The sequence below is a fragment of the Lutjanus erythropterus genome, chromosome 20 (genome assembly GCF_056507025.1).
Source record: "Lutjanus erythropterus isolate fLutEry1 chromosome 20, fLutEry1.hap2, whole genome shotgun sequence".
In the NCBI taxonomy this organism is placed as follows: Eukaryota; Metazoa; Chordata; class Actinopteri; order Lutjaniformes; family Lutjanidae; genus Lutjanus; species Lutjanus erythropterus.
Window position 1 is genome coordinate 29,795,918 of NC_139336.1, and position 13,626 is coordinate 29,809,543.

The 13,626-nt window shown below is 40.2% G+C and overlaps 1 protein-coding gene across 1 annotated transcript in view; it reads left to right on the forward strand.

Annotated features, from left to right (window-relative positions):
* Nucleotides 1–246: 246 nt before the first annotated feature.
* eng (endoglin) overlaps nucleotides 247–13,626 on the forward strand; it is a 53,797-nt gene continuing 40,417 nt past the window's right edge. Inside the window, exon 1 of the mRNA XM_084746212.1 lies at nucleotides 247–405. Within this exon, the coding sequence (XP_084602338.1) occupies nucleotides 348–405 (58 nt within the window). The 5' untranslated portion in view covers nucleotides 247–347. The remainder of the gene's footprint in view (nucleotides 406–13,626) is intronic.

Consider the following 13,626-nt stretch of genomic DNA (forward strand, 5'->3'; position numbering starts at 1 on the left):
CATTTAATTAAATATAAGATGTAAATTTACCTTAAATATTCATGTTAATCATCAGGACTTGTTAGCACATGTGTGGCTAATCAGCATCAGAGAATATATTCCTATTATAACCTTTTAATTAAACAATGTTTTCACATACTCTGGCTACTACCACATTTCCTCATTGATTCCCGCCTTCTTCTTTTCCTGACCTTTCGACCTTTTCCGAGACTTAAATTGTCTGCTCTTCATCTGTCGCAGCCATCGCCACTCTGCCACCGGACAAGAGCGCTTCAACCTTGAACACTTCACACCCCAGAGACCCAGACTCAGCTTCTACCATCACGTCAGACTCGAACTCAACCGAGATGGAGGGTCACACGGCGCGGTTTGTCCTGCTTCTGTGCATCACTGTTGCAGCCTCTAGTAAGTCTATCAGCTGATATTCAATATTTTCAGCTTTTAGGTGTTTTGTTACTGGATTTCATGCTAAAACATACAGTTTTTAACCCTAGACATCAGGCTGTATAGGCCACTGGATTCAGCCTCAAGGGGACATTTCTATTAAACAAAAACTACATATTAAAGGGATAGTTTGGATTATTTGAAAATGGTTTGAATGATGTACATTCAGTGAATGATAGTCAGTGTTACACTACATTGTAACTATTTTTACAGCTTTACTTTGTCTTTTCTGGTGGCAAACCGCTGTTATATAAGCCAAATCTCACTCTCTTTAAACCAGCCAAACTCCACAGGCGAAATTAGTAATTTAACTTGCAGAACAAAGGAGTAGCTGGTCTTCTTTTTCCTTGATCTGGTAGTTTGTTTGTGTTGTTGTGTGACTTCAGTAAATTCAAACTATCCTTTGAAAACAAGAAAGCCACACAATAAGACAAACAAACTAACAGATTGGGGCAGTAGAAGACCAGCAACTCCTGTCTTCTATGAGGTAAAATTACTAATTTTGCCTATGAAGTTTGGTTGGTTTGGAGAGGATGATATTTGGCTTAGATGACAGTGGTTTTGCAATGTAAAGCAGTGAAAAAATACAAAAAATAGCATACACTGATATATATTCCTCTTTTAGATGGACCTTTTTTAATAGGGTAAAATACATTTTGTTGCTGACCCTGACCACAGCAGTTCATTCCTTAGCTTTCATGCTGGTGCCCCTCTCTGCTTCTCTAAACTGACCGTGCTGGCGTGCTGACCGGCTGCCTCTGTAGCTAATACACCGACTATCAATAAGAACCTCATACAGCCCCACTTCAAACAATCTGAACTATCCCTTTAATCTTGTCCTGTGCTGTGTTCTGAGATAATTTCATTCTTGAGACATAAAAGAATATTATATGCTCTGTTGTTTTGTTTTTCTTGCACGCTAAATCAGGATTTTACAACCAGTCTGTGGAGAGAGGCTACGTGCAAAATTGTTTTGGCTTGCACTGTGGTTTATCCTTACAGCAACTCAAAGATTATGCACCATGCAGTATTTTAATAGAGTAGGGAGGCAAATATAACAGAAGTTCAAAACATAATGTAACTCCAAATGGCATCCAGGCTATTAAACCACTGAGTCATCTAGGGAAGCATTTGTTTGTATAGTTCTTCAGGTTCTTGTGATAAAGAATATTTTTATTGAAAGACAGTCCAGGCACAAGAAAGAAGAAAAACATGTGGGGTGCTCATTGATTTTGTGTGATCCTCCTCTGCTGGCCCCCCTCAAACGCTCCCTCCACCGGCTGCCTGTGGCTGCCCATATCAAATTCAAACCTGTAATCCATACAAGGTGGCAAAGGGAGCTGAAACCCTCTCTATGCCCTCAGGCCATAATCCAACCCAACCTGAAATCTCTTACCAATGCTCTACATTCGCTGCTTCGGGGTGTTTGGGTCTCACTTCCCTGCAGCAATCTGGCATTTGTGGTGGCCACATGGTTTTCAATGAATGAAACAATGCTCAATTATTTATTATTATTTGATTATTATTCCGTTTCTGTGCAGATATTGTCAATATAATGTTCCAAATCTACTGACCTGATTTAAAAATATATCAGTATCTAAGTGCAGCATGTAGAAGACATAGTTTTTAAATCTGTCTGAGTTTAACTGCTCTATCCAACTTTATAAATATCATAGTTATACTGTATATATCACTCTGCGCTCACTGTCAGACAGTACTAAATCATTACACGTGAAAACTCTTACAAGCATCTTTTTAATGTGATATCATGGGGGGATTTTTGAGCATTTTATCAGTTCATGAGTGGTAAAAAATGGTTAAATTTTGCACTAAATATGTGTGCCAAACATTGCATCAACCCCAAAACAGCTGCAACAGCTTATGAGATAAGTTGGTAGAGCAGAGGAACTTCACCATGTTTTAAGCCTGTGTACGCTCTAAACTTCAAGATGTGAATAGGCAGCTAAAGAAAGCACAATGTTTATTGTTGGTTTATGATTATAGAAGCTTAATACACTGTTGGGCAGCATCTTTGATTAATCCTCAGTAGGGCTGCAACTAATGATTATTGTCATTATCTGTCATTTTCTTGATTAATTAATTTGTTGTTTGGTCCATAAAATGTCAGAAAAAAGTGAAAATGTTTCTGTTTCCTGTAGGATTGTGGGTTGTGACATTCATATATCCTTGTGGCCCTCATTTGCATCATTTCCCATGATGCATGGCTGAGAGTTAAAGTTTGCTATCTTATGTCCAAAGTGCCAGTGTTTTGATTTATGTTGGTAATGGTCATTTTTGTGCTGGTTTATTGTTACACCCTGAGTGTGGTTGCTAGTACATTCCTTCCAGGTGTATATCCAGGCTCCAGTTTGGAAGGTTTTCCTTGTATTACATGCAAATGCAGAGTAGTATTAATGTAGCATTTACGAATAGTAGTCCGATATCTGATAAATACTTGGCCCTGATACCAATACTGGATCGGATTGCTCTCTCAGATGATGGACACCACGTCTATGTGGCACCACTGACCAGCCATCTGACAAAAATAAGTGTATAGTATGGAGGGGTGGTATGGAAATGGTTAATAGCTGAATTTCAAGTTCCCTCAAACTCTAAATGCCATAACAGAAAGTATAATGCACCCCGCTGTGCTGTTATGTAATACAGTTTTAACATGACCCATCAGCAAAATAAGCTTGTCTGCATTCATTTTTCAATGCTGCACTTGAAGGTGAGTCAAACACTTTGGAGCCAAATAACCCTTTCCTTACTCTGTGCGTCTAAAAACACATCAGAAAAACAAACTGGCATTTTCGACTTGCTTTTTAAATAAGGCACAAAATTGGCTCTGGCAAGCATACATCACTGCTAAAGAGTATGTGCCAGAAAAACAAGCCTGTTTGCTGAATCTGGCTTCAGCGCTGACCTACTGTATGACAAATCACAATATTGCCACAAGTGCTAAACACCCTCTCAGCAGGGGTGCTGGTGGCAGTGATACAGAGGTATTTTTTGGCCAACTGGCAGACTTGCGGAGAGTTGACCTCACGTAGCTCGCACCGCAGGGGACCGGTCTCTCTGTCTGCTGGTGGAGTCTGCAAGGAGCTGTTTAGCTCAGCCTTAATTGCCCCTGTGACACATAGTCCTGAATTCGCTATCATTTTTTCCAGGAATTTTCACTTTCTCTTCCTCTTATTTATGCATCTGATACAGCAGCTTTAGAAGAAGACCCAGAGGACACAGCAGAAGTAACTCTGACCCTGTGCACCGAATGTTGAGGCATTAATCAAAACATTGGTGTGACATGTATGAGTTCCTCTGTCTCGGACGGTGTTTGTTCGTCATTATGTGGTCCAGTATTGTCATATTAATTTGTCATTTTCTCTGACGTTGTCTCCTGGGCTCTGTGCTGCGTGGCGTTATTGAACAAACGAAGCACTAACATTGGGTGTGACACGCCGAGGCCGACAGTATACTCTGCACAAAATTGAATTTGCACATTCTCAGACTGAATAAGGTGCAGTGAAAAAAAAAACAAACAAACAAAAAAAAACCAGCACCCATATATTCACAGTGATTTGAGGTCTGTTTGTTTTAATAGCATCCTCGCCAGCTGCATGCCACAGTGAGAGCAGACACTATGTGAAAGTTCCTAGAAAGAAGAAGTAAACACAGAAAAAGTAAAAGTAAATCAAAAATAGCCTGTAGCTGCATCAAATCCCATGGTGCCCTCGGCCAGTTGCAGGCGATGGTATATTGTGTTTTACTTGAGCTCAGTTTTGCTTTAGATTTATTAAAACTTTTTGTACGTTTGACCTCCTGTCAGCTCCTTGCTATCAGACTCAATAAATCCTTATGTGATCTCTGAAACATGATCTGAATGTACAGCAGCTAATACGTTGCCAGTTATAGTAACCCAAACACAACCCAAACTTTGCCAGATCGGCTCTATAAATATAATGCATGATGGATACATAACCTTGCCCAGTGACTCCGTAAAGCCAGAGGACGATGACTAAGTCTGAGACTTATCTACTTCATTTCCTGGAACTGGAAACTTAATTCTTCCTTTGAGCAACCCCCTGGCCTGTGTAATGCATTTATTAATTTTTGGACGGATGCAGTGTGAGACAGATGACTGGTTGATTAATGGAGGAACTGGTGTTATGCAGTTTCAACACTACCTCATTACCTGGCAACATTTTGTAATATGCAGCGCTGGTCAATATATCAATGTTAATACCGATATTGTGATATGAGACCAGATATTGTCTTAGATTTAGGTTATTGTTATTTTGTGATATGGCATAAGTGTTGTCTTTAAAGGCTGCATTATAGTAATGTGATGTAATTTTCTGAACTTACTAGCCGTTATTTACCCTCTTAGTTATTATATCCACATTACTGATGATTTTTTTTTTTTTTTTTAATCTGATTGTGTTAGTAGTTTGTCAGGGTTTCCCCCAGCAAAGTTGTTTGGCCTGGTGGCAAATATCTTTTGATGGGTGGCCAAGTGTCTTTTTTGATGGGGGCCTGGTGTGGGCCAGCAGTAGAATGATGGCAGCATTAAGGTACAACTCTGTACTTTCTGTGATAACAATGTCCAAAACACAGATTACATGGATCCCTCAAACTACTGGTTGAGGGGCCAATTTAAAGTAACAGAAGATTTGCTGAGTTTGTGTCCACTGCACAGCAGATTAATGGACATAAAGATGTATAGAAATTGCTGATTGCATATTTGTCTTGTTAAATATGGTGAAAATATCTTAGTAAAGGAAACAAAAATGTACATTTTCAGAAATATTGCACTTTCTTGCAGTACTTAAACACTGAAGACATGAGATGACAATACCGTCAGTGGCTCCAAGCCAATAATATGTAGTTATAAATTAATCATTTATTCAACTCATATTTAAAAAAAAAATCAACTTCTGTTGTAGAGTTTTATGAACAATATGACAACGTACAGCCTTGAAATGCTGTGTTTTCAACAACAACAACAAATTAAATAACAATTTTATTAATTTGTAGAAGAATTTTTTAAAAATTGAGACACATCATATGAGTCATATTTCCTTTGCAACCATTATATCTGTTTCTCTGCTGTTCAGTAAATCCCCTGAAAGTAATATTCCTGATGCTTTGGCCTGGTGGGAGGTCAAACAGGCACGGTGGGCAACCCAGCTTGCAGTACACTGGGGGAAACCCTGTTTGTGAAAGCACCAATATGGATAAATATTGGTATTGATATGACATTTTATTTCATCCATATCGCCAAGCCCTACTTCCATAGCTGTTTAAATGCCGACGGGTGGAACTGTCAGTACTGTTGCTCCCATATCTTACAAACAATCTGAACAATCCTGCAAAATTTAAAATAATTGATGGTTCACAGCCTCCTTCAGTGACATGAGAGTCAAACTGCGTGTGTTGTTAAGCCCACCAGATTCATGGTCTTAAGATCAGACTCACTGTCTGTCTGAAGCCACAGGCAAAAAAACCAAACAAGACACAACTCTTAATTTACGCCTTAACTTTGATAAAGAGATCCTGTTTTCATCAGCTCCGGCTCTAGTTCAAACCAAGAAAAGACCATCCTTACTTTCACCTCACACCTTGATAATTAAAATTCCCCCTATGCTGGAACCAGTCAGGTTTCTCTTTCTTGTTTACGGCTCGTCTATAATCTCTGGACGGGCTTCTGTCAGGCTCCAGTAAAACAGACAACATCACACCGGTCTTAGTTTCACTACACTGCCTGTCTCCTTGTGAGGTTAATTGTGTTTAAAATGTTGATGTTTTATTTTGAAGTCCTTACATGGTCCAGCCGACGGGTTTGCTCCGAATGCCTGTGGTGCCACAATTCGGCTAAATCCCTTTAGTCATTTAACTGGAGGTATTTGTTTGTGCCAAGATCATACAGGCAGTGATGCCTTTGCGCTGGTGGAATCAACTCTCTCTGTATGTTTGGTCAACTTAGTCCTTTCTTTTTAATAAAATGCACTAAAGGATTACCCTTTCTCCTGGGCTTCTAACTGTATTGCCTGTTTTCATTCACTTGTTTGGACGTTGCTCTTTTGTTAATCTTGTTTATTTCAGTCGGTGTATTTCTGCACTGCTACAAGGCACTTTCTAGCAAATGTGCTGTTTAAAGAACTGGCCACCTGTTGAGTTCATACTCCTAACAAACTGCATATCACCAGAAATTTTGGGGGTGTTCACTCCTATCGTAAGAAGCAGGGGAATGTACACTCCCTCCCCATAGCTCCTTTCAACAAACAGCTAATTTAGCAAACCTGTTAACACTGTCAGTAAAGTTCTACTGTTGGCTTCTTTTATGCTGCCACACAGTGAAGTTAAGCATTGACAGCTGTTTACTTACCAGTCTAGAAGAAACTTTTCAAGCACAGCATCAAACTTCATCACTTTCAAAGAGCTGTTAACCATGGTTTCGCTTCTATTTTTAATCACTTCTTTCTTTGTTGCCAGAATTTTTTTTTGCTTGCGGTTGGAGCAGCACTTTTGCTTCCTCCTTCCATCCTCTCATGTTGGACTGAAAGCAGACCAGTGACTCGCTGTTGCTTTTTGAGGTACAAAGTGGTATTACGAGTTCAGTTAGCGTTTTTCGCACTTTTGCTTCCCTCGTCTGAAAGTGTGAAATAAGGTACGTGGTTAAGAGATTTTCACGTTGAGTTCTACGACAAAGTACGTCAGTAAATATCTCAAAAACTATAGTCGTTGTCGGAGACGTTAAATGTCAGTACTTAGGATAGGTGGCTTTGAATCAGATGACCATGGTGTAGTTCATTTAAAACCTTTACAACTCAAAAACCATAAAAATCTTGCTGAACAAAACATGTCAGTATGTGTGATAAACTTTTGTTCGCCGCAAAACTTATTTTCTAGACTAATCCAAAAAACCCATTGGCTTTTTGTGGAGGGAACAAAAGCAATGCCAACAAAAACACATCATCCCTGCAGCACAAAATTCTTACTTATGACTCATTTAATGGATTTATTTATTTTGGTGCCTTATGGATGTGATTTATCTGCCAGACAGACAATTTTACATTATTTACTTCCAAATATATTTTCATATATCTCCAAAAAGGTTTCTGCGGCAACTTATAGTGGTATTCTTCATCCGTAGTTGGGGGACAGATTGAAAAAGAAAGAAAACAGAGATAGTCTGACTTGTAGTTTGTTTTAAGGTTCAAACATTCCCATAACGCAACTTGACAGTTTGTTAAATCAGACCTTCTCTCTCTCTCGTATACATGTCCATGTGTTACTAACTATGCTCTCCCAGTGTAGTCCAAGCTGAGATAACCCTGATGACATCATTATGGTTATTTTCTCACACTTGCCAAAGCACCCCCAGAGACACAGACGACGTTATGCAACCGTTTTAGCAGGCTAATTAGTGCTGTCTGTGATGAGTGAACTGATCTTCTCGTGCAAAATTGGCGGAGTGTCCCTTTAAGGCGTTCAGAGCCTAGAATCTTAGCAGATATGCATTCCTATCAGCTAGAATTTTGAGGCTGACTTTAAATTACTTCAAAATGGAAGTCTGTCTGCCTTGTTGCTTTTTACATGGGAGACAGTTATGTAGCACCGCCATCGGAGAAATTTTCAAATGTTTATATCTAGAGCTCTTTATAATGGCGAGCACAATAACCGCTACCACTTAAGCTGACTGAAGCAGTTGGACACATTAACAATTATCTATGCGTCTGGCTGCAGTCTTTGTATTTAGCGATTTTATCCACTGTGTGCCCGGCATTTCCTGGCAGGGAAGTAGTGTTGAATATGCCCCCCGCTGCAACGACTTTCCCAGTGGGAGCCAGGCATCATGATGTTAACTGCCAGACCTCCTGCTGCATTTCTGCCTACCCCAGAGTCTCCCTCCACGGGCTGAAGGAAAAGCACAAAAGTGATTAGCGAGCCGCTAGAGAAGGAGGGAGGGCTGTCTGAAAATGAATCTCAAAGAGGGAAAAAGAGCGAGACAGACGGACCGACAAACAGAGATAACAGAATTCATAAAGACTGATTCATGGAGACAGCAAGGGAGTGGGGGGTCAAATTCATGTGACTGTCAAAGAGCAGATAAGTGGTTCAGAGGGAAGATGTGGGGAAAGAAGTAAATAGGGGATTAGAAAAAAACAGAGATAGGAAAAAGGACAAGACAGATAAAGGCGAGCAGATATGGAGACCCAGTTAAATTATAAGTGAGAAAAAGTGAAACTAAAAGGCTGAGTAATTACAGAAGGCTAATAAATGAATTTGTTAGCTGACAGAAATGGGGAGTCTGGGATTTAAAAAGAAAAAAAAGAGATGGAAAGAGATGACAAAAGGTTTCTCGGAAGGCGTGCTGTAGTAGAATAAGCCGAAAGGGAAAAAAAAAAAAGAAAAGAAAAAACGTCATGTTAAAAATGGCGCTGAGAGTCAAAACAGTCCACTTCCCCTGTTTTACTGTGGTGAGCCAGCTCTGCCTGCAGTCAGACTGGGTGGCAGGGAGACGCGACCACTTGTCGCTGCCTCAGACCGATTTCAATCTCCTCCAATGTTATGCCCCTCCCAAATAACAATCCATTTCTGACTGCCGTGCTTTTCCTCTGTTTGAATACAGAATGCAGTGCGAGGGAGCCTCACTCACTAACGCCATGTTCCTCTCTTCTCTTTGTTCCCACATGGTTTTTCACAAGCTAACACTCGACTGTTTATCAAGATGGTTTGAGCATGCAGTGTAGCATAGAAATAATGACACGTCTGGGATCCTAAAAGAAAAATAAGTACATATAAATGGCATGTAATGTAAATTTTAGGGATGATATGTGTGAGATGTGGTGCTAATTGCTTCGGCGTTAGACGTTCTCTGTTTATTTTAGATTCTTAAATGAATCTGGGAATTTATTAGTATTTGTTTTGAATAGTTAAAAAAAAAAAGAAAAACAAGCGAGAATCAGATAAATCCTGCAATCTCTAGTGTCACAATTATTATTGTATTACTCAGAAGGACTCCGGCTAATCTGCAGCACACTCAGCACGTCTTTTGTGTTATCTCCCTGTTTTTCTTTTCACTTTCCATTACCGAAAACATATTTGAGGCTGTCCTTGCCACGAGAGGACCCTGTTTTCTGAAAATTGTGTTTAACAGTGTGCTCATGCATTTAACAGAAAAAAATGTATTTTTTGGGTGAAAATCTCAAAAAGATAACCCTTTTTTACTGTCTAAAGTTTGATCTTGACCCCTATTTTACATAACTGGATCCTTTTATTCTAAATGGGACTCCAGCAGTGCTTTAATAACCAAGCCTGGTTCTAATTTTAAGTGTAGAAAGAGTTTAGTGTCTATGAAGAGTATGGTAATCTATGATGTACATCATTATGGATCTGGTTTCAAGATTATGGCTGTATTTCTCATGACTGGGTCTTGCGCCCTCCGGCCCAATTGCGCAGTTTCATGAGCACCGAATGGCTCATTAGTTGTGGTCAAGATAAACGCCTCGTCAGCATGGCGACCACTTGTGCTCATGTCAACATGCCCGCCGTCTACGCAGATAAGGCATAGCATTATGTACTCTTATCTTAGGGTCTGTCTGCCAATGGTCAACCCCGGGGTCTGCACAAACACAGGAAATGTACCTGTGTACTGGGACAGAAATTTGGAGGGAAGAACTCCTCATGGGTCGGCTGACTCACCTATGACTTCAGATCAGAGGTGCTGAGGGCAGGGTTAAAGAAACTTTTGGGAGGGCTTCCGCTCTCTGGCAAAACAAGAACATTGTACGTCTTCATTTTATGAAACTTTAGTCACTAGTGACTTTAATTAATGAGGGTAATGTTATGCAGGGCACAATCAGCCACTTAATCTGTCCCTGGCAGAGTATCTATGAACAAAATGTTCTCAGCTAAAATGATGTAAAATGCTTCATGTCATGTTTTCGCACGAACAAAGAGACCTTGCTTGAAACTCCTCTCATGGCCCAAAGGAAATTTCAACAAAACCTATAATAGTAAATGTTAATGTAATTACCTGGCATTTTTCTGTAATAGAACTGCACAGACATAACCTGATTTCTAGAATGGTCCATGTTATGCGCAGTGCAGTGTTGTGAGGCAGAACCTCTTGATTCAAGCACTGGGTGGGTAGTTTTCCTGTTGATTCAGGTGCCACACCGGTCAATCTGTATTTAGAGAGCTCAAACCTCTCTCTGATGTCTGACAGTGTGTGCGCGCGCGCAGTATGTGTGTGTTTTTGATGTGATGAGAGAATCCTCTCCGGATTTGGACACTAGATTTTTCATTTTGCTCGTATTTCTCTGATATGTCAGAAAGCAGAATATGTGACTTAAAGAAAAAAAAAAAGCCTTGAGACATCTGACAGATTATTTTAATCTGCTCATATAGTGTAACTACAACAAATCCAACAGTCAAACTCGGGATACTTAATAATCTTTTCACAGACGCTGGGGGGAATAAAGTTACACTTGTCAAACAACTCTCCCCAGTCCAGACACTTCCATTAGTTAAACGGTGAAAATGAAATCATAAACCTGAAGCCATCTCATAGATCTCTCTATGAAATAATTCTAAAACCTTTATGCTCTCGGAGGCCCAGTAAGTTTTTTATGACCATATAAATTTAAAGATATTTTTACAAGGGTTTGGTACTGAACTCGCTACTTTTAAGGGTGCTGACCAAGTTTCGTCAGCACCACCAAGCACAAGCCATGTTAATTCAGTCGGTGCAAAATTCTCCCGATCTGGGACCTTATCTGAGTGAAAGAGTAATAGAGTATACAGAAAAAGACAGTGGTGTGAGCTGAAAGCAGTTGCAAATGGTTTAACTTTTCAAAAATTGAGGTGGACAAAACTGCTGCAGTGTTTGTAATGTGAAATGCAAAGGTGGTGAGGGCAACTTGTCTAATCAAACACAAAGTACATCTAAAAGCTCATGACTGTAGGCTGTTTTGTAGCCTGAAAGCAAAGTCCCTCATAGCAGCCGCAGCCTCCACCTAGTGCCGAAAATTTTTAACTTGCCTTTCCTCAGGCAACAAAACTTGTAAGTGAGGCAATCGACAATCGAGCTAGTTCAGTTGTTCTTGGATATAACTGGGCTTTTTTTTCACTGTCTTGGTGGTAGTTGGTTCAGCATTTTTACTAGCATTGGCTAACATTCTGAAATTCCTTACCAGCATGCTATTTAGCACAGATAAAACCATGTGAGATTTATTAGAACATCCCTAACCTTAGTATGAAACCAATATTTATGAATTGCATTTTATTAGCAAGGAAATATTATAGGATACAGAATAATCCAGGGTTAAATGTCCTGAGAACAGACTGACAGGCTGAAGGGTGTTAAGAACAGGTTTGGGAGAGGGGGATTTTATTTTGTGTGATGTTCAAAAGTTCTAAATAAATGACAGAATGTTCTTGGTATGGTACCAGTACCATTAATGCCTAGGTGATGAGGTTTCTGACATGAAACGAAAGACATTTCCAGTTTGGTGATCATTATATCATTAGAATGTTATTAAAATATTATATTATTGTATTTAACTGCATTTAGCAGCCCCTTCTGCAATTGAGACCAGTTGGCTGGTCTCTGGCTCTTTCAGTCTCGTAAAATAGTTTTCACTCTGCGATTTGTTTTAATGTGCAATAAAAGCAGAGATCTTTCTAGGGGACAGGCCACCAAAAATGGGGACTGTCCCCAGAAAAAGCGGGACATCTCATCACCCTACATCAAACAAAACCCAACCCTTATACCAGAAACTGTAGTCTTTTATCTAGGGAGAAAATGTACATTTTTGTATTCATTCATTGAGTTTATTTTCAGTGTTCAACTGATCATAATAGAAAATAGACTTCTTTTTACTGATGTCAACAAACTTTCAGCATCAGAAAGTCATATCTGACTGTTGGTGTGGGAGTATTAGAGCTGTCAGTCTATGTGGGAGTGAGCTTTTCTGATCCCGAATGTTGCACTTTGGTGTTTTTTTTGACTCTTTCGCTTACGCTTGGATCATGGATTGTACCTTTGACTTCACTCACTTTCAATATGTTTAGAGCCTTCATTAGCATGCCGCCCTCGTATCGGAAAGCATTAATATTTACTGGCAAAAATCAGTCAAGAAAAACAGGCTAATCTCTGTTGGTTCTACACGAAGCATATGTTGTGCAAAGCTACATTAATCTTGAATGATTGGGAGCAACCACTGTGCAATGAATCTCTAACGCTTCAATCTGCTGTGCTTTGCTCGCAGTTAGCATGAAACTTGCTAAATTAGTCTGTCTATCCACCAATTAACACTCAGATGATTAATTGTGTTTTGCTAGTGCTCTGCCAGTGTATTGGGGGGAAAACTTACCACATAAGTGAATGGAAATGATGCACTGTATCCAGTAACTGATGGTGTCTAGAATATAACAGATCACCTGAGAGCATATATTAGCATCAACATAAAAATGATGGTATATTTTTCATGCCTGCAGCTGCTGCTTGCTCACAAAGACACTCAATCCATACGACCAAATACATCTGCATCAAAAAATACTGAATGGCTAATTACTAGCAGCAGACGCAGCATAAAATGAGTGAGTGAACAACGGAGGAAGTGAGCCATAGACCTTCCATACGCCACTGTTGGACTTGTTGTTCAGCCGGCTTCCGACAACGATGAGACGACGGACGAATGGCTCCCAGAGGTGTAAACAGAGCGAGTGTGAAGACAGGCTGTCTCCAGACCCGCTATCACATCCTCAGTTCCTCTCCAGCAAACATTGGACGCAGGACTTGGCACACAGGCACACACATGAAAAGTCTTAAGCCATTAAACTGACAAGACTAATCAGCAATTTTTTTTTTTGTGGTGATAGAATTTCAGGACTTCAGGAGAGGGAGGAGAGATGGTCAGGAAGCCTGTGTGTTGTATGGAGTGTGTAATGTGTAGTATGCAGGGGTGAGAGGCCAGGGGACAGCGCAGGCCCCTGCAGAGCACTGATAAGAGCTTGTTTACCTTCCTGTGGATGGTCAGGCCTCAATCTGCAGTTGCGGAAACGCCGGGACAATAGGTGTGTGTGTGTATGTGTGTGTGTGGAGTCCAGAGAGAGACTTGAGCCAGCCTTGAAGCTCCCCTTTCCCTCTCCGACTAACTCTGATAGGACCGCTGA